This window comes from Cebus imitator, unplaced genomic scaffold (genome assembly GCF_001604975.1).
Source record: "Cebus imitator isolate Cc_AM_T3 unplaced genomic scaffold, Cebus_imitator-1.0 Scaffold195, whole genome shotgun sequence".
In the NCBI taxonomy this organism is placed as follows: Eukaryota; Metazoa; Chordata; class Mammalia; order Primates; family Cebidae; genus Cebus; species Cebus imitator.
In genome coordinates, this window is record NW_016107510.1 from 3,631,360 (window position 1) to 3,657,226 (window position 25,867).

General features: G+C 34.7%; 1 protein-coding gene across 3 annotated transcripts in view; it reads left to right on the forward strand.

The window, feature by feature from the left end:
* ELP4 (elongator acetyltransferase complex subunit 4) overlaps window positions 1-25,867 on the forward strand; it is a 255,060-nt gene that overhangs the window by 169,103 nt on the left and 60,090 nt on the right. The window contains exon 10 of one of the 3 annotated variants that reach the window (XM_037745229.1): window positions 20,060-22,683. The exons of the other annotated variants lie outside the window; for them this stretch is intronic. Within the exon in view, the coding sequence (XP_037601157.1) occupies window positions 20,060-20,101 (42 nt within the window). The 3' untranslated portion in view covers window positions 20,102-22,683. Of the gene's footprint in view, window positions 1-20,059; window positions 22,684-25,867 lie in introns of those variants that run through there. 3 annotated transcript variants of the gene reach the window in all.

Below are 25,867 nucleotides of genomic sequence, written 5' to 3' on the forward strand. Positions count from 1 at the left end.
ACATCTTATAGTCATTGCCTGCATTCTCTTTGTTTATTTTGTGCTTGACTTGCTAAGCATGACACATGCAGAGGATCCAGTGACTATGTGTTTGGTCTCGTTGGACCTCTTCAGCTTCCTAGGCCTTGCACCAGTGCCATAGTCAGCATGCTTGCTTAGCAAAGGGAACAGTGAAAAGAAGACAGGGCATGTAGCATGCCAGTGTTTCTGTGGAACAACCTTTATTGCCCAGCTATCCCCAGAGATTCTAAAACAGCTATGACACCTTTTCAGATTTAGATAACCTCTTAATTTATATATACTGTGAGTCTGTTAGTTTTAAGCAATTATAATATATCAAAAATGTTCGCCAGTGTTTTTCATAGTATGAGTAAAATAAGAATATTTTTAACATAATCTATATACTTTGCTTCATTTATGAAAGAATTTGAAGCAGTTACCTAATTGCTGTTATTGTCACCATTTTATTGAAATGCAAAATAACTAGACAAAAAGAAACCTCAGAAGATTGTTTCCTCAGTCTCTTTTCTTCAAGGCATAAGTTGTCCTTAAACTCTTCTCTCCAGGTACCTTACACCTTAGTTGTAGTTAGCCAGCTGTCTTAGAGCAAGCCTGTGATTTCTCTGTTGGTGATCTGCCAGTATTTCACATTACATTTTTTAAGGAAATCAAACTGTTTTCTGATTGAAAAAGAAGAATTAGTACAATTGTTTTATATTTTAGTTAATATTCCTTCTTCTAAAATAATTCTCAAATTGTTTAAAACTGAAAGCCAAGAATATGGCAGACAATAGAAATCATTTGAAACTGGTAGATATTTCAACTTGCATGTATATGTCCAATAAATTAAAATTCAAAAATGTTATAACCACTCACATATTCAACACTCTAACTTAAGCTACAGCACACTTCTGAGATCTGATAGTAATAATATTGTAAGGCTTAATTATATTTTTATGGCCCATGCCATCTGGGCATTTGTTCTGCTTACAATAGTAATAGAATTTAAAAAAAAAAGAAAAATTAGTTTGCAATGCAATTTTCTTATCACAAATGCATCAAGGCAAATTATCTCTTATTATTTCAGATCCTGTTCTTGTAGTTTGGATTTGTATCTGTTTGAAAATAGAAAAACTTAAAAAAAAAAAAAAAAAAAAAAAAAAAAAAAAAAAAAAAAAAAAAAAAAAAAAAAAAAAAAACGCACATGGTTAATTCAAACAGAAGACACAAAACTCCTATTTTTATTTCTTAAAACAAATTCTGATTAGATCATAGAAAATACTACTCTTGTTTATGACTTAAAGATTATATGGTATATGACTTAGGATTATTTTCTGACTTGTTAAGTCACCATATGTCTTAGTCCATATTTGGTTGCTATAACAGAATACCATAAACTATGTAATTTATAAAGAACAGAAGTTTATTTGGCTCATGATTTTGGAGACTGGGAAGTCCAAGAGCATGGCACCAACATCTGGTGAGAGTCTTCCTGCTGCATCATAATATGGCAGAGACCACCACATGGTGGGCAAAAGCATGCCAACTCAGGTCTCTCTTCCTCTTCTTATAAAGCCACCAGTCCCATCATGGGGCTCCACCCTGGTGACCTTATCTACTCCTAATTACCTCCCAAAAGCCCCACTGCCAAAAACCATTAACATGAATTTGGGGACTAAGTTTCCAACACATGAAATCTGGGGAACACATTCAAAGCAAAACACCATATAAATGTACTTATGTTTAATTGCTTTATTGCTAGGAACTTTGGATTGAGACAAACATAGATTTTAAAACTACTGCTTTATATATTTGAACATACAGGTTCAGAATCTTTTTATTTTGACATTTCAATTATTTCTTCAAAAAATATTATAGATTGAAATTTCTCTGCAACTATAGTTATTATTACAATCTTAGCAAATGATAATAATGGCTGTGTCTTAGTTCTGAACTTGCTCTTAAAGGAAAAAGTGGACCACCATTATCAATATGACTATTAATTTCTCTAGAGACAAGAAATCTGCATTAACCTTTGTGATATTTAAACATCATAAATGTTTTATATTCTACATGGTAAATTTTCAGATTGATGTATTTCTATACATATAATACCTAATTTTTATTTTTATTTTATTTATTTATTTATTTTTGGAGACAAGGTCTTGCTCTGTCACCCAGGCAAGAGTGCAGTGGCATGAGTATAGCTCACAGTAACCTCAAACTCCTTGGCTCAAGTGATCCTCCTGCCTCAGCCTCCTGAGTAACTAGGACTACAGGCACACACCACCCCTCCTGGCTGATTTTTTATTTTTTACAAATAAGTGGTTTCCCAGTCTGGTCATGAACAAAATATTTTCAATAAAAATATGTTGTATTTTTTATATGTTGTATTTTTTTTACTTTTTAAATTGACATATAATAATTGTGCATATTCAAAGTGTACAGAGTAATGTTTTGATGCATATAATACGTAGTGATTAGCTCAAGATAATTAGCATATCCATCATCTCAAACATTTATTATTTCCTTATGCTGGGAATGTTAAATATCTTCCTTCTACTTGAAATGATATGATATATTATTTTTAACTATAGTCATCCTACAGTGGTATAGAATTCTAGAAGTTAAGGCCACAACATGGTGGCTCATGCCTATAATCCCAACACTTTGAGAGGCCAAGTGGGAAGATTGCTTGAAGCCAACAGTTCAAGACCAGCCTAGTGAATATGGTGAAGCCCCATCTCTACCAAAAGAAAAAAAAAGTTTTAATTAGCCATCTCAAAAAAAAGAACACTAGACCTTTTATACCTTCTCTCTAGCTATAAATGTACATCCTTTAACAAATCTGTCCCTCTCCTTCCCTACCCTTTACCCATCCCAACATCTAGTATCCTCTGTTCTACTTTTTATAATACTTCTGTAAGATCAACTTTTTTAGCTCCCACATAGGAGTGAGAACATGTGGTGTTTACCTTTCTGTTCCTGGCTATTTCACTTAATATAATGTCCTCCAGTTCCCTCCACATTACTTCAAATGTCAGTATTCCATTCTTTTTTACAGTGGAATAGTACTCCATTGTGCATATATACCACATTTTCTTTATTCATTCATCTTTTGTTGGACACCTAGGTTGACTCCATATCTTTGCTATTATGAATAGTGCTGCAGTAGACATAGATGTGCAGATGTCTCTTCAAGATGACAATTTCATTTGCAATTTCTTGAGAACCCTTCATACTGTTCTTCATAGTTGTTGTATGGGTTTATATTCCCATCAACAGTGTAATACATAACATTTAATAACATATATAATTTTATGTAAGTATATATGTATATGAAATAAACCTTACATTTCATGTTAGTAGGAATACTGTCTAATATCCTTAATACTCAACTGAAAATATCAAGTAGTCAAAGGCCTCATTTTACCATGCGTAATCTATTGACAATATGCTTTTATAATATGTACAAAAAATACTGAATTATCTTTGTATGTTCTAAGTGTGGAAAATTTAATGATACTTATGTTTTATTATTTCCCTTTATTCTATAACAATGTATTATTTTGTAATACCTTCTGTAATTGACCATGTTAATATAATTCCATGATAAAAATTGGTCAATTCTACTTGAATGGTTATTATTTTCTATTTAAAGAAAATATGTATGTCAAATTTTATATTATTTTTCTATTACTGCTATAAAAAATCACCATAAACTTAGTGGCTTAAAATAAAATAAATTATTTTCCAATAATTCTAGAGGTCAGAGGTCCACAGTCAGGATCTCAAAGGACTAAGGTCAGGGTATCAACAAGACTGGTTCCTTCTGGAACCTTTACAGGAGAATCCATTTTCCCGTTCTGTAAACTACCAGCATTTGCTGACTTGTGGCCTCATCACTCTAACCTCTGCTTCCATCATCACATGCCCGCTCTGACTTTTACCCTTTATCTTTCTAACTCTTGTGATTACAGTGGGCCTATGGCAATAATTTCCCCATTTCATGATCCCTAATCACATCTGAAAAGTCCTCCTTGCCTGTAAAGTAACATTCACCGGTTCCAGGAATTAGGACATGTATATCTTCAAGAATAAATAGGGACATTATCACAGCCTATCTGTCATGCATTCTTTTATCTTTTAGTTTCAATTTTTTTTTAATGTCATTGTTCTCTTCTGCCACAGGGCCTTTGCTATTCAGTCTTCTTGGAATACCTTTTACATTTTGCCCCTACCTAAATAATTCCTTCTCAGCTCCCAGTGTAATGTCTTCTACAGGGAAACCTTTTACTTCTCCTCTTTTATACTCTCAAAGCATCATTAACTTCATAGCACTTACCAGTTTATTTATGTTTACCAGTATGACTCTTTGAATGAGGGCTTCAACCTTAATGTACTTTTTAAACTCTGTAAGTATAGGTACCATGAGCTTGTCATTATTTTTTTTCCTTTGTATTTCCATTACCTGTTCAGTAAATATTTATGAAAGGAGTCAATAGTCTTCGTACATTTCATATCAGATTTATTCCTAAATATTTGGTAAGTTTTTTTCTAACTACTGTGAATGAAATTTCTTCTTTTGTCTTATTCGGGTTTTTGTTTGTTTGTTTGTTTTGTTTTGTTTTTGTTTTTGAGATAGAGTCTTGCTCTGTCGCCAGGCTGGAGCACAGTGGTGTAATCTCGGCTCACTGCAACCTCCACCTCCTCAGTTCAAGCGATTCTCCCGCCTCAACCTCCGGAGAAACTGGAACTACAGGCGCATGCCACCATGCCTGCCTAATTTTTGTACTTTTAGTAAAGACGGGGTTTCACCATGCTGGGCAGGATGGTCTCAATCTCTTGACCTTGTGATCCACCTGCCTTGGCCTCCCAAAGTGCTGGGATTACAGTCGTGAGCCACGGCGCCCTGCCATTACTTTTTTTTTTTTATTAATGCTTAAGTGTTCATTTTACATCTAGTCACCTTATTGAGTTATCTCATTAATGCTTAAATGTTCATTTTACATCTAGTCACCTTATTGTGTCATCTCATTAGTGTCTAATAGTTTCTCAGTTGAGTCTTGTGGATTTTATAGATACATGATCATACTGTCTACAAATAATGATTACTTGCCTCTTCCTTCGTGATGTTTTTTGGTGTTGTCCAGGATTTACAGTATAATGTTAAATATGTTGTTGAAATTGGCCATCAGTCTTTGTTGCTGATTTTATTGTAATATTTTTATTATCTTACCACTTAGAAAAGATACTTGTTTTGAATATTCAGTAGGTCCCATATATCAGGCAAGAGATGTCTCCTTCTGTTTCCTAGCTTATGAAGAGATTTTTAGTCAAGTATTTTTTTCTGCTGCTTTTATTTCTCTGTCCATCGTTTAACATAGTAAATTTCCACTGAGATCTATATTTGCCTCCTATAAGACAAATGGAGTTTCTGAATTTGGTGTCCATATGTCTTAACTTTTGTCTAATATTTTATTTCCTTTGGTTTTTGAATTTATCTTGGGGGAATCCCAGTCATCTTCCAGTTCACTAAGTCCTTACTCAATTGTGTCCATTTCTGTTAGTCTGTTAAACTTTTCTTTTGGCAGTAATATTCTTATTTTCCATTAAACTCATTGATTTTCCTAATAGCCTATCTTACCTATTTAAGGATATTAATTTTACTGTAGAGTCTTTTTCTATGTGCTTTATAAACTATTTCACTAGATATAAGTCTGTTTGTTGAATATTTGAGGGTACTTAAATATTTTAATGTTGTATGATTCTTGATTAGGCTCTTTGCATTTGAGATGAATATGAATTATAAATGTATTTATTTCTTTTTACTATAGCCTATCTTAATCTGCCTCTAGGGATTCTAGAGGACAGACAGGGTGTGCTCTCAGATGAATATTGTCAATAGTTGTATTCTAGCAGTGGGTTTCCTTGTCCCTTTAAAGAATTCAGTACCTACCTAGGATCATTATCCTTGCTCTTGAATTATATTTTTAAAGAATGTCTGTCAGTAATACACATAAGTAAACCTGTAACTGTATTTAATTCCTACATTCTCCTTGTTTGTTTTTAATCTATATGTTTTGGAGATAGAGTCTCACTCTGCCATCCAGGCTGGAGTGCAGTGGCACGTCTCGGTTTACTACAACCTCATCCTCCCAGGTCAAGCAATTCTCCTGCCTCAGCTTCCTGAGTAGCTGAGGACTACAGGCACACACCACCATACCCAGCTCATTTTTGTATTTTTAATAAAGATGGGGTTTCACTATGTTGGCCAGGCTGCTCTCGAACTCCTGACCTCAAGTGATTCTTCTGACTCTGCCTCCCAAAGTGCCGGGATTACAGATGTGAGCTACCACACCTAGCCTAATTTCTCATTTTTTCACCTGAAAAGTGTTTTGACTCATTCCTTTTCTGTTCTTTATGCTCAGTGTTGTTCCTCTGGGTAATTTCTCTGTTCTTAAGCCACAACAAAGCCATCAGAGTTGTATTTCATCTCAGGTGGTTTTCATGTTAAGCCCTTGAAATGTAACTTTGATATTTAAGTTCGTATTTCACAATTTTAGCAATATGCCATCCAAAACGTAATTTTAAAAGCCAATTCTCAGTTATCTACAGTGTATTTTACACATTTAAGATTATCTGTTTCAAAAATCAGTTTTTATTGACATTAACACCTCATTTGCTGGCCTAAGGACCTTTTTCTTAAGGACCTTTTATTTAAATAATATGTGTATTTACCATAATCTGACCAGATCTGGAAATCAAAAAGTTATCAATGAGTTCCAGGAAAAGTGAGAACCAATAAATTTATAAACTGGTACTTGTTAAGCTCGGATTTCAACTACTATCTCAGTATGAATGTTTTAAGAAAGGATGCCGGTTTTACCCAGCGGTGAGAAAGTTGAGCAGTAAAGTAAGTTAAATAAATCAACTAACTTTTAACTTCTTCCTAAGGAACCACAGTAAAAATAATGCTGAAGTATATTCTGAATCAAATATATGTATATATATTTTTTTAAGCTGCTCCTTTGAATAACCTGTTGCCTAAAGTTTCCACTGTTCGTGTAACTAATTGAATAATTATGCAAGGAAAGTTGTTATTGACATCCAATATTTTACTTGAAGTAAAAATGTCATTAGCACATCCTTTTCGTCTTTAAAATATCTGAAATCTAGCTGTAACTTTATGAAAAGAGGTCCATGATTAATTGATTTTATTAAATTTTCTATTCTGTAACAACTCTCTGATCTATACATCCTGTCATTGAATATTTTTAGTATTTGAGTCAAAATCACTTGAGTGAAAGAATATAAGCTCAAAATAGACAATTGCTGGTATGAGGTTTACCCAGAACCAAGGGTCCTGAGTAGGAAAGTATATGTATATAACTTGGTATCAGGAACAAGGTGATGATACATCATATTGCAAACTATAGATTTGAAATGCTTATAAATAGGCTTTTTAATCCAAGGGTCTCTGTTTCTAAGATTAGTTTTCAGAGGCCAGTTAAGTTCATGCTAAAACAGGAAAGCTGCTCCTAAGGAAGTGTAATACTTACTGAAAGACCCAAGTTTCACTTATTTAGTTACTCACTATCAGATAATTATTAAGTATGTGAACAGGATTATTACTCTGTAATGATAACAAATCCCATAAAATATGATCCCTCCCTCTAAGAAGGAGTTGATAATGGTAATTAATATACCATACTTCAGTATCTTCAGGCTTGGATTTAAGTCTTAAGTCTGCCATTTACTAATAGACTTTAAGAAAGTATCTTAATTTAACTCTATGTTCATATTTCCTGTTCTTGAATAAAATAAGATAATAATAAAAATACCTATTTTGTTCTAAGGATTAAATGATAAAATACACATGAATTGCCTAGTATAATAACTGGCACATTTTAAATACTCAATTTATATTAGCCAAAACAATAATTATCATTGTTACTACAATCTAGTTTGGGAAGTAAAATTTATAACCACAATGTGTCAAATACCAATTTAAGATAATAATAGATTAAATTATTAATTATTACTATGTACTGAGAATGCTGTAGGAAACAAGCCTTCTCTGATCATGCCATATATACAATGTACATCCCTCAGCAAGCTGTTTGTTGCCTTCCTTGCATTTATCACAGTCTTTAATCTTTGTTGCTGGTTTCTTATCTGTCTTCCCCACAACATTATAAGCCCTTTTTGTACTGGGGCCATGTTTCTTTTATTCATTCTCTGCATCTCCATCACCTACTATAGTGCCTGATACAGAGTAGGTACTCAGTAAATATTTGTTGAATACATCAGTTAGATAAGGGGGAAATTATTGTTGGCTGGCATTATCAGAGCAGCACTATGGAGAGGAGACATTTTAAACAGATCTTGAAAAATGAATAGGGTTTGTATGAAAAGAAAGAGGCAATAAATACATTTGAGTTGAGGTTGAGGGAAGAATGATGTGTTAATAGATATGAAATTACGGCTGGGCGTGGTAAGTCACACCTGTAATCCCAACACTTTGGGAGGCCAAGGCGGGCAGATCACTTGAGGCCAGGAGTTCAAGACCAGCCTGGCCAACATAGTGAAACCCCATCTCCACTAAAACTGCAAAAATAATCCAGGCATTGTGATATATGTCTGTAGTCCCACCTATTCTGGAGGCTGAGACAGGAGAATTGCTTGAATCCTGGAGGCAGAGATTGCAGTGAGCCCAGATCATGCCATTACATTCCAGCCTAGGTGACAGAGAGAAACTCCATCTCAAAAAAAAAAAAAAAAAATGGAATAACTAAAACACAGTAAGTAGACATTATGAGTAAGAATTATTGAATTTCAGAGGAAAAGAGTCCTTTAGTATAAATGATCTTTGGATACCTCTTCAGCATACAGAGAAGAATAAGACACAGAGAGTAACATAATCAGTGTTAGAATCCATATCTTTTCATGTAACTATCCAAGCATATAAGTACTATATCATGTAAGTAATAGAGCTCACGGTATTATAGGGGAGACTAGAACCCATGACTTTAGGCTGTAAGTTCCATGAAATAAGAAATAGGTGGGGAGGTAACTATGAGCATAGAGTCTAATTAGGAAACAATTGTGACAGTTCAAATCAAAAATGATTAGGGAAACAAGAGATATAGAGCAAGAGGAGTCTTATATTATAGTTCACTGTGCTCTTTTAGATTGGATATGAACATTTATGGTTACAGTAACTATGAGACCAAGTAGAATATTCATAAAGGTATACATGCAGTCTGTTATACTCTAATTGAAAGTATTTTATATTACACTTGGATGTTACATACATTTAAAAAACAAAATGTACTTTATTTTTAGAGATTCTTTATGGAAATGCAAACAGGTTCCATAAAACCTAGAGATAATCAAAAACTTATCTGGGACACTTTTGAAAATGAAGGCACTTTGTATACTATGTGGTAGTGTTAAGTGCCCTTATAACAAATCATACACAGAAGAGCCATAGACAAATAAATGTTTCAAAAGTGGGCTGACGGCTTCTGACAGCAGTATAAAGCCATCTTTCAGAGCCAGCAATTCAGTCAGACCCATCTGAATCATTTCCTCTATAAATTGTCTTTAGTAGAAATACAAGAAAAAGCACTAGTGAACTAATAATTATCTCCTCTTTGTCATCGGAGTGGCCTAGGTTAAGAAAATGCTGCCTTAAAACTAATTTAATCTCTTAAAATGTACTGGAAATTATTCTGGGTTGTTTTTTTTTTTTTTTTTTGTGGTAAAATATAGCACATTTGAATATTATATGTTTTTCATTTACATGTATAGATTTAGAAAGTCAGTATGATGATAAAGATAAGTATGTTACCTCCACTTTATTTTAGACTATAAATTTTTTAAATATTTTGACCAAACTAACCAAATTAGTCATCTATTTAATAAACTATTAATAGTAGGTAAAGCCTTAGTTTTTTTATTATTTTCTTTCTTTTCACTTTAATAAAAATTACCCAATGAATTAAATCATAAACCTGCAAATTATCAACTGGCTATACTACAACCCCTTATTAATGATGCAGCTGATGAAAATAGGTATCAATAACCTAAAGATGCATAGTGCTAGGGACAAAGGTGGCATTTTACATTTTTATTAACACTTGTAATTTTCTTCTGCTTGATTTCTTTTAGGCCAAGCCCAATTTCTTCTAAACCATGGGTCAGTGAGCTCATGCTGATTGTCATATGAATTATGGGCTTGATTTTGCAAAGATATCAATAACTACCAATACTTAGGCCTACTTACCATCATTATAAACAACCTAGAATAGAACAATACAAATTAGAATGCATTATTTCCTTTAATTTCACTAACTATGGCAATCCTAGACACCAGCAGAATTGTGTACGTTTGTGAAGCATTACATTTTTAAATGTTATTAAAGTGGAAGTAACGAAATCGCATAAAATTCACTGAAAATACTCTGTTTTAAGTACGTTATCTTTTCCCTGTTAAATATCATTGAAGTAAAAAAGAATTTTTGTTAACTTAAATTTCTTAATAAGGTAAAGTTTTGTATTTAGTAAATGATCTCCTGTAACCAAAGGTAAATTTGAGAGCAACCAGGTTTCATCCAGTATAATACATATCTGCATTCGTAGCTTTTCTACATCACTCTAAATGAAAACAATATTATATTAATAAATCCTAAGAGGCTTCCATTAGCTTGATAAATAAGTACATTGAAAATACAAGTTCAAAAGGATTTGTTTAAATACTTTAAATGTCTTTATCATACTATTCTAGTGATGTCAAATACAATTTTCATTTTTAAGAGATTTTGGTTAGAATTTAATCTTTGAAAATATTAATAACAGCTTACAGCAGGTAAGCTATAAAATAACACTGGATGCTGTCTATTTAGTTTCTGGTTGAAAAAGCACAGCAGTACTTTAGTTCATTACCTTTGAAAAAAACAGTAACAAGATAATACAGCTGCCTCTGATTAAGATGTAAATTCTTTCTAATTAGAATGTAAATTCTTACATTTAAATGAAGACATCAATTGTCAGGATGCCATATGATATCTTATTCCACCTTGCCTGAATGAAGCCCTCACTGCTCATCTATGGCACTAAAATAGTTTTGCAATCCCTTTGTTCTCTGATTCTTGTAATATTCTCTCTTCATGTTCCCTTTTCACATTGCTTTTGTTTGTTTTCCCCCTTGCATCTGATATTGTTGTGCCTTGGGATTTTGCAGAAATTTGGAATGAAAATTGAGTTCAGTCAGTGCCAGTATTTGCTTGTGCCTCAATTACTTCTGCTGAATTTTCCTCAATGCAAATCAGGCAGGTTGCATAAAGTGGCGCATGTATTTGAAATAATTAATTTTCCGTAAAATGATGGATCAAGTCCAATCAACCTTCATGAAATCTAAATAATAGAATAGAGAATTAGAAATTAATTAACATTTTGTGTTGTTAATACTTTATGGTATAAACTAGCAATGGTAAGTTTTACTGTTGATTCTAACTTTTTCTTTATCAAATGTTGATAAAAACCTTCTGCCTCAATCATTTCTTGCCAGAAATATGCTAACAAGGAATTCTGTATCAATAACATTGAAGCAATGATTTCAAAGTATAAAGATTATGCAAACAGTTGACCAGTGAGTTAAATTATTTTCACTTCCCTTTACTGAGCAATCGTGAAAGTTTTATCTTGCATGATTTACTCTAATTTATAGAGATCTATCAATATTGAATAAGGCCATGACCCTTTTAGCATCATATTTTTATATATTTATGTTATGTCTCCTCATCCAAAAGAGGTGTAACTTAAGAGGCAAACTGAATTCCACCAACCTTACAGTGCTAGGCAAGGAGAAACCTAGACATTGAAAGAAAGCTTTATTGATAGAAGAGTACCTACCCAAGTTTATTTATTTTTAACTTTTTGTTATAGAAAATTTCAAACATACACAAAAGTAGACAATAATATAATGAACCCCTATGGACCCATCAACCATCTTCTCTCCTCAATGAGATAACACGGAAACTAAACTTACAAATCTGCAATATAATGATTGGAATGCCAATAACAAACAGTAATGTGTGATAGAAGCTAAAATGTAGTTAGAGAAGATGAATGCTATAAATGCTTAGAGAAGGACAGTTTGTGCTGAATGGACAGAGAAGAGAAAGAACATTCCAAGCAGAGTGGAAATATTATAAGAGATTTAGGGGTGACCAGTGTCTGTAATGGTATAGAAAAGACCAGCACTGTATGATTAATCATAAATTTCATTTTGAATGTAAAACTACTTAAGTTTGGTAAGATGTAGGAATTTGAGAGCCAGACAATACATTTTAGTACTAATTAGCCAAGGTTGTATTTTAGGCATGATAATGATAGAATGAAAAATACCTTCTTTTTATCCAAACAAAAATCTCTCTTGTAATTAAAATTATTTCCTTATAATGTTCTTATGTTCGCTGGGCACTGTGGCTCACATCTGTAATCCCAGCACTTTGGGAGGCTGAGGCAGGCAGATCGCGAGGTCAAGAGATCGAGACCATCCTGGCTAACACAGTGAAACCCCATCTCTACTAAAAAAAAAATAATAAAATTACCCAAGGGTGGTGGCATACGCCTGTAGTCCCAGCTACTCAGGAGGCTGAGACGGGAATCATTTGAACTCAAGAGGCAGAGGTTGCAGTGAGCCAAGATTGCACCATTGCACTCCAGCCTGGGTGACAAAGTGAGACTCCATCTCAAAAAAAAAAAACATAAGTGTTCTTATGTTCACAAACAGAAGGACATTCTAGTGACTAAAATATAAATTGCAAAGAAAATTTTTTTATTTCTAACCCAGCTAGTTAAGTAAATGTTAGTAATGACTCTGCAATGATGATGTTTACTATATTTCATTTTACTTCTCCCTGTACAGTCAAGAGAAATGTCACTGTTGTTACTCATTGTTACTTAAAAGTTGTTTAAAACCATATTTGTTTTTACACAATTCCAAATTTGTGGAATTTACATGCTGTACCAGGTTCTATTGCTGCTGTGAAAAATTGCTATGATTTTAGTGGCTTAAACAATACAAATTCATTTTCTTACGGTTTTGGCAGGCAGAGGTCCAAAATTACTCTTCCAGGCTAAAGTCAAGGGGTCAGCATAGCTACATTCCTGGATGATCCAAGGAAGAAGCTATTTTCTTGCTTATTCCAGCTTCTAGAGGTTGCCTACATTCCTTGGCTCATGGCTTCTTCCTCTGTTTTCAAAGTGAACAACATTGGGCTGAGTTCTTATGTTACCAACTCTCTGGGTTTTTTCCTGCCTCTCTCACATTTAAGGATCCTTGTAATTATATTGGACCCAATCAAATAAATCAAGATCTCCCTATTTTAAGGTCAACCAATCAACAACCTTAATTCTATCTTTAACCTTAATTCCTGTTTGCCATGAAAGGTAACATATTACAAGTTCCAAAGACCATGGTGTAGACATCTTTTGAGGACTGTTATTCTGCCTACCACACATTTCTTTTATTTTTACTCATCAGTAACCACTATGATAGATCATAGAGACAGAATAACTACTTCATTGGCTCAGATGGCAACTCTTTCTCAGATTTAAAATAAGCTAATATTTATCATTTTTGCTGAATTTGAGAAAAAAAAGAAAGAGAAATTAGACGAAATGCTATAAATTACAGTTGTACAACCAAATATGATCATTTTTATAAAAAATGCTTACTAAAATCAGTCTTTGTGGACATGGCCAAAAAACTGTTCTTCAAAGAAGGGACTAAGAAGCCAGCATTAGTTGATTACTTCATATGTGGTGGACACTATAATAAATGTTACAGATATGATTACTTTTTAATATTTAAGCATTCCTATTGTTAGCTGTATTTTCCTTTTAAAATTAAGAATCCGAAGCTGGAAAAATGTAGATAGCTTCCCAAAAGACATGCACACAGTTACTGAGAGATACCAATGCGCTGATGTTACAGACGATGAATTGTGTGAAATGTCAGTTGTATCAATCAGGAAACAATTTTTAAATATTAGATCAGGTATTCAAAGTATTGTGGAACCAACAAGCAAGTATGAGACATAATCCCTGCCTTCAAGGAATTTGTAATCTAGTTGTAGAAATAAGGCTAAACACATGGCATAAGTGTTTTAAAGCATGAATTCTGGTGTCAGTTTTAGTTTAGAATCCTTGCTCTTTTACTGCTTAACCTTTCACTGCTTATGTGTGAGCCTAGGTTTCCTTTCCTGCCTCATTGGGTTGTTACAAAGATTAACAATACATTAAGTCACTTAGCCTAGTATCTAACACAGAGCAAGCACTCAATAGATGGTAACTGCTTTACTGAAATAAAATTCAAACAGTACAAGGGCTGAGTTAATGATTACACAGTCAAAGGATATAGGAGTTTAGCAGAAGAAAAGCTAATTCTCAGACCAGTGATTTCATGTAAAGTTAGAGATCTATATTAATACAAGGAGATTTGTTTGTTTGTTTGTTTGTTTTTGAGACAGGGCCTCGCTGTGTCACCCAGGCAAGAGTGCAGTAGCATGATTGTAGCTCACAGAAGCCTCAAATTCCTGAGCTGTAAACCATCTTCCTGCCTCGGCCTCCCTTCCTGATTACAGTCACATGCCACCATGTCTAGCTCATTTATTTATTTGGTAGAGACATGATTTTACTATGTTGCCCAGGATGATGTCAAACTCCTAGCCTCAAGCCATTCCCCTGCCTTAACTTCCCAAAGTGCTGGGATTGTGGGCATGAGCCATTGTGCTCAGCCTAGTTCTTTATTGATGAAGATCATGAGTGTAGTAGTTAAGTACACTGGCTCTGGAAAAGAATATCTGCTTTTACATTCTGTGTCTTTACTAATTTGTCTATGCCACAGTTTTCTCATTTGTAAAATGAAGATACATATAGTTCCTATATCATGGAGTTGATGAGAAGATTAATATTCAAAGTGCTTAGAAGAGTATCTGTCACATAGGTATCACATAAGTAGTATTAATATCAAGGATATACTGTGTGTAGCCCATCGGTGATCCCTTGTAGTTGACAGTGATAGTAAGAAATAATATGTGGAGTTTCAGCTTCCCACTGCAACATAGGTGATTTGCATAGCTGGACAATATTACCAATAGGATAAGTGTTGTACAGGGATATATCAAGTATCTGCAATGTATCTAGCAGTATGCTTTGGAAATGCAAAATAGCAAACACTCTCAATTTTTATAAACCTCCCCATCTAGGTGAGAAGACAAAACTGATAATGAATGAAATAGAGACAAATTAAGTGCTAAAATAAGGGTAAATTGATCCCAAGTGCAAAAAGAATTCAGAGAAAAGAGAATTCTTATGGATCGTATTACATTACTAGAAAAAGTAGGATCTGAAGTAGGCCTGGAATAATGGATGAGATGCTATTGACTGGTGAGAAGATAATGAACAGTTCTAAATATAAAACAGTTGCTCAAACCAGTGGTCTTATGCATCTTTTATTCTAAATTTTCTCCCCAACTTGTTAATATGGCAGCAGAAAAAAAAAAAATGAATGAGGAGGTCACAAATGCTATAAGCCTGAGGAATCATAGATAAATGAAGGAATTGAAGGGATTTAAGAACAAAAGAGCCTGTGGATAGAATTTAGGAGTTCCAGGGACTTGGGTTGAAGAGAAATATGCATGCTTATTTTTATTAATCTCCTATTGAAATGTAGCATTTTCTTCGTTATGAATATAGACAACAAACCACAGTCACGTTAGCAGTAAGTGTGATTGTCATTAATAGAAATCACAGACTTTTTCATATAATTATTACAGTCTCAAAGAATTACTGTTCTCCTTTATCATATATTAGTATTAGGCCCACTGCTATTCTTGTTATTCAATGGCTAATAAAAATATACAAATAGATGGTTATATAAAAAATGAATTTATTATTCGGTAACATTTCAGTGACATTTGTTTCCTTTGTAATGCAAGGTATTTTATACATTTAAAAGCATTTTTCTGAAAAAAGTGACATTATCATAGTGCTTCTATTTATGGACCTGGGAATATATTAGTTTTTTGATAACCACATCCATAGTTGACTCATATTGAGCTTACAATCAACTAAACCTCACCCTTTCTTTAATGGACCTGGGTCTCATGTTGCACAGACTGGTCTCAAACTCCTTGATCAAGTGATCCACCTGCCTCAGCCTCCCAAAGTGCTGGGATTACAGGCAGGAGCCACTGAGCCCAGCTCCTAAAACCCCTTTTTCATATATGCTACTTTAGGCTATGTTTATTTCTGAATATAGGCGAATAGCGTTACTATCAAACCAGTAGCTGGGGAACTGACAAACATCATGAAATTCCTAGAGCAATACTCTATAACATTTCTACCTATCTAAATATAGACCTTAATATTAACCATCTGACGTGATATCTTGAAAATATTTTCTATATGCAGATACATCTGTCCAAGAAAAAGTTGTATTTCTTTTTTAAACAGTGGTGCTTTCTGGTTTGCTTTGCTGAATGAGAAGTAGAGAAGGGCTATTCTGGTGATTATTGCTGTGTATTAAACCACCCCAAAACATAGTTATGGAAAACACTCATCTTATTACATTCAAGGTTTTTGTGGGTCAGGAACTTGTATAGGGAACAGCAGGCATGCTTGTTGGATTCACTCTTCCATGTTATCTAGGCCCTCAGTTGGAAAAATTTGATGGCTAAAGTTTGGAATCAACTAGGAGTGTCTTTACTGACCTATCTAATTGTTAATGCTGACTGTCCACTGGGACCTCAACTGGAGCTGTCTTCCAGAGCACCTGTGTATAGCCTTTCCATGTGGCCTGGACTTCCTCACAGCATGGTGGTCTCATCTTACATGATGGTCAAACTATTTAGGTGGCAGCTTAGGCTCCAGAAGCTAGTGTTATAGTAAACAATGTGCATTACCTTTTATGACCCGTCTCAAAAGTGACAAAGCTATCACATCTGCCACACTTTATTGATTAGAACAATCACAAGGTCACTTAGATTCATGGGGAGAAAAATTAAGCCCTGACACTTAATGGTGGAGGAGCACAGTCACAATGTACAAGAGCATATGGAATGGGTGATACTGTACAGTTATATTTGGAAAATACAGTCTGGGCACAGTGGCTCACATCTGTAATCCCAGTACTTTGGTAGAGCAAGGTGGGAGGATCACTTGAGCCCAGGAGTTTGAGACCAGCCTGGGCAATATAGTGAGACTTCCTCTCTACAAATAATTTAAAAATTGGCCAGGTGTAGTGGTGTGTGCTTCTGGTCCCAGCTAGTCTGGGAGGCACCACTTCATGATTGCACCACTTCACTCTATCCTGGGTGACAGAGCAAGACCCTATCTCAATGAAAGAAAGAAAGAAAATACAATCTGTACCTATAAATAGGCATAAAACTGTGGTAGTTTAAAGTATTTGGATCCATGGCCTATAGTAGTAGAGTTTAGTGGAATGGTTATAGGTGAAACATCATTTGTCTTAATGACTCAGATTTGAAGTTGAGGTTTGTTTATAATTATGTTGTTATCATTCTAATAATGAAATTTCTAATTTTATTAGGGTTAAAGGAAGAGTCTGTGGTCTTTTCCAAAGTTGAAGATTTGATTTTTCCAAAACTTGTAGCTTTTTGTTTATCAGCAGATCTGAAAGCCACAAGTATTATCTGATACATACAATAATGACAGGAAAAAAAAATGTTCTATGTTTTCTTTACTAAATGTTTTTATGTAAAAAAGAACTATAGGGTGAATTGTATGGCATGTGAATTATATCTCAGTAAACCTATTTTTTAAAAAAGAACCATGAACAAATACTGACTTAGCTAATGATATGCATGCTGAAGTGGTTAGGGGTAAAATATACTGATGTCTGCAACTTTCTTTGAAATTCACCACAAATTAGTGATTGGTGAATGTGGATAGATCTTTAGAGAGGTGATAAAGCAAGTGTAGAAAGCAGTTACTTGTACAATCTAGGTATTATATAAATGCATATTCTCTTATATGTTGGAAATTTTTCACAATAAAATATTGGGAACAATCATAATGAGACGACACCACTACATAATCACTAGAATGACCTTTTGTTAAAAGCTTTGGGGTTTTTTGTTGTTATTGTTGTTGTTTGTTTGTTTTTTATTGAGACAGAGTCTTGCTCTGTTGCCAGGCTGGAGTGCAGTGGCGCCATCTCAGCTCACTGCAACCTCCTCCTTCCGGGCTCAAGCAATTCTCTGCCTCAGCCTCCTGAGTAACTGGGATTACAGATGCACGCGACATGCCCAGCTAATTTTTTATTTTATTTTATTTTATTTTATTTAGTAGAGACAGGGTTTCAACATCTTTACCAGGCTGGTTTTGAATTCCTGACCTCGTGATCCACCCACCTCGGCCTCCCAGAGTGCTGGGGTTACAGGCATGAGCCACCGTGCCCCACCTGTTTTTTCCGAGTGTTTTTTGTGTTAAAAGTTCTGACATACTTTTGATGAAGGGAAGTTATAGTGACTACTACATCATCTATTTTTATTCAAGCAGACGGGAAGAGTTAGGCACAGATTTTCACCACAGTTCTGTGACTGCAGATACCTTTAAGATAAATAATTGTAATTAACACAGTCTTGGCACTGGAAAAACGAAAACTCGGAACTTATTATGTAAACAATATGATCTCCATTTCAAATGCTGTTTGTCCTCCTAAAATCTTACACCTCTTTTTCTTTCTAGGCAATTACTTTAACTTTCCTTTGACCTCGGCAATATGTTCCCTGTTTACATTATTCATGGAATCATGAAGGGTCACTATTGTCTGCCCAATCCCTAGATAGTTTGGCACTTTTTCAAATTGTTTTGCTTGAATTGTACTGAAGTGGTAACCCGCTGATGCAGGTATGCATTCCAGCACCCTTATACTATAGTAAGGCCCCAAAAAATAGATAAAGGGAATAAAAGTCTCTCAGTTGCTTAGCAAAGGAGTAGTTGGTAAGGAATAGTAAAACTTTGCAACCTTTTAAGTTTTCTGGTAGAATTTGAACTCACTGAAACTTATGCCTTAACTGAGAGGAGTACTAAGTAATCAATTGAAGTTATCCCAACCAAACGTTTAAATTATCCTTCTTAAATGTCCACCAGTGAGTGGTACTAAGTGTGACATACTGTGCACAATCCTTGCTCTTAAGAAACATGAACAGCATAGCTAGGAAGAAAAATTGGAGAGGACACCAGGGCATGAGCATATTCGCACTGCAAGATAAAGCAAAAGGAAGATAAGTGCCAAGTACCAGATGGAATGAAATCATGTTCCCTTTGCTCTCTTGCCCAGCCTAAGAAGACAGGCCAGGGGAGTTTGTGATCATGATACAGGAATGGGGCTATAGCTCAATTTGCTCACTCTGCCCCATCAGTCAAAATTGCTATTCAAAATGTGCCTTACTCCCTATTTTGTATTTAGAGTCTTGGATTCTTATTTGAAACTTGGCAGCTTTGGAAGCTGCCTTATATGTTGTTCTGCTTTAAGACTTCAACTGCCAAGTACATATTCAAGCTTTGTTTGCCAGTTTTGTTGATTGTGTGGTTGAATGCCATCCCTGGAAAGATGTACTTTTGAGCTAGTATGAAGTCAATGAGCTGCCTTCAGCATTCATGAGGAGGTTCTGAAGTTTCTGTTTCAAGGCTTTTGACATGTCAGCGTGCGTAAAACTAGTGTGATGCCAAGATGCCTTATGCCAATAGGTTCCTTTTGATTTTGGTATGCATGATTTTCCTTGTGGATATTAACCTGTTGCCATTAAAAGAAATAGAAAATTATAAGATCATGAACTATAACATAGGTTCTAACTACAAATATCATTAGTACTGTATCACAACACTAATTTTGGTTTGTTAGAATTTTTAACTATCTTGGTTTTTTTTGTTTGTTTGTTTTAATGTGTTTTCTAAAACTGTGTATTCAACTCCTGATTTTCCATTCAACCCATGATGATGCTTCCTGACTGCTCAGCTGGAATCTGGATTTGCCTCCTTTCATTCAGCACACTTCTGAAGCAGTGGCAGGTCTTGTCATGGGGAATTTTGGGGGTAGTAGATTCAAATTTGGCAGGACCCTGGGGACATTAATCAATCAGAAAATATAAATGAGCAAATCATTTCTCAGATAAAGTGGTTCAATTGAAAATGATATTGAAATGAAAAAACCAAAACATTACCAACTGAAAATGTGTATAATTCATAGACTTCATGATACATTTATTTTGTTTTTGTATGCTTTTCAGGCTTGATCTTACCGTCTTTATAACTTAAATAATTGGCAATAACTTATGACCTGTTGTAATGCTAATGAGATCAGCTTTACTGCTTACTCCCTGACTGATGCTGTAGCCCTCTCCATTGCCTTCCCCACTTTTATTATGTACCCACAGCAGCCTGATAGACAGCCCTGTGGCCAGCAGCTTCCACAATATTTGTTGTGGAAAATACTGATCGATATTTTGGGTGAAAAATTATAACTTAATGGTAATTTATATCATTATTAGATAAACATACATAACATATATAATATGTCAAATATTAAATAATTGCAATATTCCTCAGATAAAAGCACATCTATCCAACCTGGCCATTGGAAGTAAGAGAAAACTTCCCACAGAAAACTCTCAATGTATCATTTTTGTTGTTATTGTCTGTTTTCACTGTTCATTCTTTTGTCAAAAACACAAATGATTAATACTTGAGAGTTCAGGAAGAAGGAGGCAGTACTTGATTTCCACTGTGTGGAATAAAGAGAATGGTAATCTTGGAAATTTTGAGCTAGTATGAGTTCTTTTAATTATACATTTTAAAATTTATATATGATGTTTACAATTGCCATTGTCTATATTCAGATAGTCTAATAACCAATCATCTGTGACTTCTCAGAGAAAATACCTAGTAAAAGTTGTAAAAACCTTCTGTGGAAGAAAGTAAGCCTTGCAGGCAGAATGACTACATAATTTGCAGGGCCCAATGAAAATGAAAATGTGAGTCCTGTGGTTCAGAAGACCAGAAAACTTGCCATTAAAAGTACTAAAATATGAACCTTTTCCTTTTCTCCAAAGGTGTCTACCTCTCTCTCTGTCACTCTCTCCCTCTCTCTCCCCCTTTCTCCCTTTCTCCACCTGTACTGCTGTATTTATTTGCTAATTAAGGTCATACTTCTTGAGGCACAGGGATACTTAGCACAGACTTCACAAGACATAGGTATGGGGTGTCTTACCCCACAATTTGGGACACAGCAGCCCATTAAGTATCAGGTTTTTGCTCTTGTCAGCCACTGAGCTGATGGGCTGTGGTCACCAGAAGGGGGAAGTTGAGCCAGGCATCACCCTCCCACAGGCCTCTCTGGATGGCTGTTGTAGCCTGCATGCTGAAATGTGGTAGGTACCTGGATGGGAGGTGGACAAGAAGCTTTTCCCTGCCCAGTCACCCACCAAACATCCTGAGGCACTGCCAGTTCGGGTCAGGACAGCTGCCTCCATGTCCCACCTTAAGATGCCATGAGTCAACCCTAACCCTTTTTATACCCTTACCCAGGCCCTGAACTAAGCAGAAAGCAATAGCAGTCACTAGTCACTGAGGAAGGAGAGAGGAGACTGGGAGGCCTTGAGGGCTGAAGCCCTAGAGTATGGCAGAGCAAGTGTGAACTACCCAACCTACAGGCCAGAGGACAGGACTGCATAGTAGCCAGCACCCCACACACTCCCTCAGGTCCACACATACTTCATTGTCCCCACAAACTTCACTCACAGAACATAAATTCAATAATGAAATCATTAGGAATTTCTAGACAGCAAACACAGAACATTAAACCCCAAACACAGGACCCTTCGAAGCACGGGGTTCTGTCTGATGTCAATGAAGCTGGGCCCACCTGCTAGATAGACCCAATCTACCTACCATGAAATAACAGCTAACGTGTTATGCCAGACGTCGTTCTAGGCACTTTACATGTATTAACAAATTAATCCTCAAAAGACCTTAATGTATATGCCATCATTATCCCCATATTACAGCTGAAGTAACTAATACCCAAGATCACTCTGTGGTAAAGGACACATGCAGGATTCAAACCCTGACAGTCTGCCTCCAAAAGATTCTTATTGGAGAACTGAAAAAAGAGCAAATAATTAGACTTGCACTGAAAAAGCAGATCACACACACACACACACACACACACACACACACACACACACACAGTAGAAAGGCTTTTCATCAGAGTGACCTGTGGGAAATAGAAATTTGGGGAAGTTCACTGTTAGACAAGGTACAGAAGAGGGTGGAGGAAAGGAGACCAGGGAACTTTATTATAGCAGTTTAAAAAGGAAGAAGTGAAGGGGACAGGATACAGGGGAACACGTGAAAAGGGAGACTGTAAGGAATATAGGGATCATTTTTGATTTTTGGGAACTGATCTTACAGGAGAGGATATGCCAGCATGTTCCAAATGCATGCTGTGTAACGGTAATTCTGTCAGATGCTCCAAATCAACAAAGAATTCTCTGGTCAAATATGCTGAGGAAACTCAGCATAATATGTTCTCTACTTAAAATTTGTAAAGTAACATAGAAATCCCAATGAAGGGGCAGGTGGCCAAAAAAAAAAAAAAAAAGGAGGTTGCGGAAAAAAAAAAAAAAAAAATAGCACTCAAGCCTGGGAAAAAAGGGAAAAAAAAAAAAAAAAAAAAAAAAAAGGGAATCCTAATTGGGAAAAAAACACCATATTACCTTATTTAGCCTGGCATTTTTCACAATTATTTGATTATAGAAACTTCTTTTATGTAAATACTATCATATAGAATCAGTGTTCCAAAAAATACACTTTGGGAACCACTGGATTATATGATATGAGTTGATTGATGTGTTGGTTTGCATGTTAATACTGTTTTTCTATAATAAACAGAAACATAATTTATAATGAACTGTTTCTGAGTAGGAAATAGTTCTTGAACTGCCTAAGCTTCAACTCTATCTTTTAACACTTAGCCTTGTCTCATTTTCAAAATGAAATATGTTTTATAATAAAAGACCAAGAATAAGTAGCTCAAATTTCATAATTTTATAATAATCTCTGTGAATATGGCCATAAGAAACATCAGTATCTGTGGACAGTATCATCGTCTTCAGCTTTGGGCTCAGAGGAAAAAGAACTTTGTTTTTACAGTGTTTTTTTTAACTTTAAAGGGAACACATTTAGAGTTTTTGTTTGGGAGACTAATGAGGAAAGCTGTATCATTCGTTGTATTGCTTCACATAATAACTGCTAACTAAAAATGTTTTTGATTATGAAAGGAGAGTAGATATTAATTACTTTTTGTACATAGAAAAATTTGAAAGGTTGATTTATTGGCTCAGTCTAGCTAGTTTATGGAGAAGGAGGACTTAGGAGAAGTATAATGCAGCACTTCTTCTTAAATAATAGAAGATAAGGGTACCACTTTTATTGAATGTCCAAACGACATTTCCTTCGTAAATTATTCCAAATTGCTCAGAGGGCCTCGCCACAGAAGCTGCTGTATTCACTTACTCTTGGACATAAGTCCCTCCCTCCCAAACATTTATTAATGTCAGTCAACATAGTAAATGTATCTATCTTGTCTTCAGACTTTTCACTGTATCCGCTAAAGAATATCAAAGACAAGTAAGCTCTGATGGTAAAGGCAGGAAATATGCCCATTATCTGTTATTATTGTTTCACATAATAACTGCTTGAATAATTAGGAATTATTGAATAATGAAGAAACTGAGACTCTAAAAGGTAGTGACTTACCACAGTCATGGGACAGGTTGACAACGAAAGAGCATGTATCTTCAGCGTATTTGTGGCACAAACACTGCATAGCATCAAGCATTCAGAATAGGTACTCTAAGTGCACATCTACTGAATAACAGAGTTGTTGGCTGAGATGCTAAGCAGCATCTTATGCATATGCCTACAAGTATGTTTTTCAACTTAAAGAGGCTCATCTATCTCAAAAATAAAGTGCCTGTTACTATTTATATCAAGCATGAAATATTGCCATGATATTATTTCCCCAAAAAGCATATAAGTAAAACATATAAGAGAAATAACCTCCAACAATAGAATAAAGATGATTATAGGTTTTAAAAGATACTTGATTTTTATCATTAGTAATGATATACTAGGTTGATAGAAAAAATTTGATTTTATCATTTTTCTCATATTACATGTTTTTATGCCATTTATAAAATTTGTTTCAAGGAAGTTTTTTTTGCTGTGATCACATCTATAGTTACTTTACAATTCATTCTGAGAAATGCTTTCAATAATAAAGAAGAACATGTAATCTGTTAAAGGGTTGTTAACTTAGAAGATGGAACTAGGGAATTAATAGGAAGAACATTTTTAGTTTTAGTTTTTCTTTTATACATATATTATTTTACATTATAATCTATTATAAGCATATATTACTGTTATAATTTTTTCCAAGTTCATAAAAATGGCCTTTACAGACTAAAAGCATAGAATTAACTTGGTAGACATTTATGCTTATTAGCCTCTGTGTACCTACTACCCTAATTGTGACAAACATTAATATTTTAGTGAAGTAACATTTTTAAAAAGTAAACACCTCAAACTTGCCCAGCTAACCATTAGTAAGTGTGAGTTCTTAGACTTTTCTGCCTGGATCAATATAGATATAGAAAGTAGCATATGCTGCAAAAGCTCGTGAGTCTTTGCAGCAGTGCTCTGCTGCAAAACACTTGTAACCGTTGGTTGCTGGGCAATGGACAACACAGCAAACCCAGCTCCCTTCACTTCACCATTTATTTATCTGGATTAATGATGTAGATCATCATAAACAAACAAGATATTTGTTATATAAATAGGATGGCTAATGCATTTCAGGAAATTTTAAAATTTTCCTTAGTGTTCATGTGTACTTTCAGTGCTTTTAACCTTGAAAGAGATATATATTGTTTGGAAACCAAAATTAAAGTTAGATTGAAAGGGTACAGTATGATATCCTTACCTCATGATAAATTACACCATGAATCTTAGGAAGGCACATTGAGCTTTCTATTTGAATTGTTTCATAATAGAAAGAAATTATAGAATAAATTTATATATATTAATGCACAGAATAGTCTTATTAGCTAGAGGAGAAAATTGTGTGGTATTCCTGGCTGTCATTCTCTTCCAAATTTCAAAGAAAAATCCAAAAGAAATGTTTTAAACTAGTAAAACAGAATGTTTTAATTGCAGCTCATTTTAAAATGTTCTTGTTCATTTATGAGGGCTAAGAAAGTTATACATATAGTATATTTCAAAATGTTTTATGATATAGGATGTCTACTGTAAGTTATAATGGCTGTACTAAACCATAATAACAATCAGTACCAAAGCTCTGTGGTCTGAACAGATTGTTTCTGCAATTAGTATCTATGTACTAACTTAGCAATAAAAATATATATGGGCCCATTTCCTCAGGCTCTACCTCATGGGGATGATACAAAAATAAAATGAAATAATAGGTAAATAATCATTTGGGGAATGAAAATATAAAGTCTCTAGTGGCATAATGTGTAATAAAAATAATAACAGATACCAATACTGACATACTGGAAATCAAACTTTAGTTCTCAAAAAAAAGTTTTTATTGTTATTATTATTTTTTTTTTTTTGAGACGGAGTTTCACTAATGTTACCCAGGCTGGAGTGCAATGGCGCGATCTCGGCTCACCGCAACCTCCGCCTCCTGGGTTCAGGCAATTCTCCTGCCTCAGCCTCCTGAGTAGCTGGGATTACAGGCACG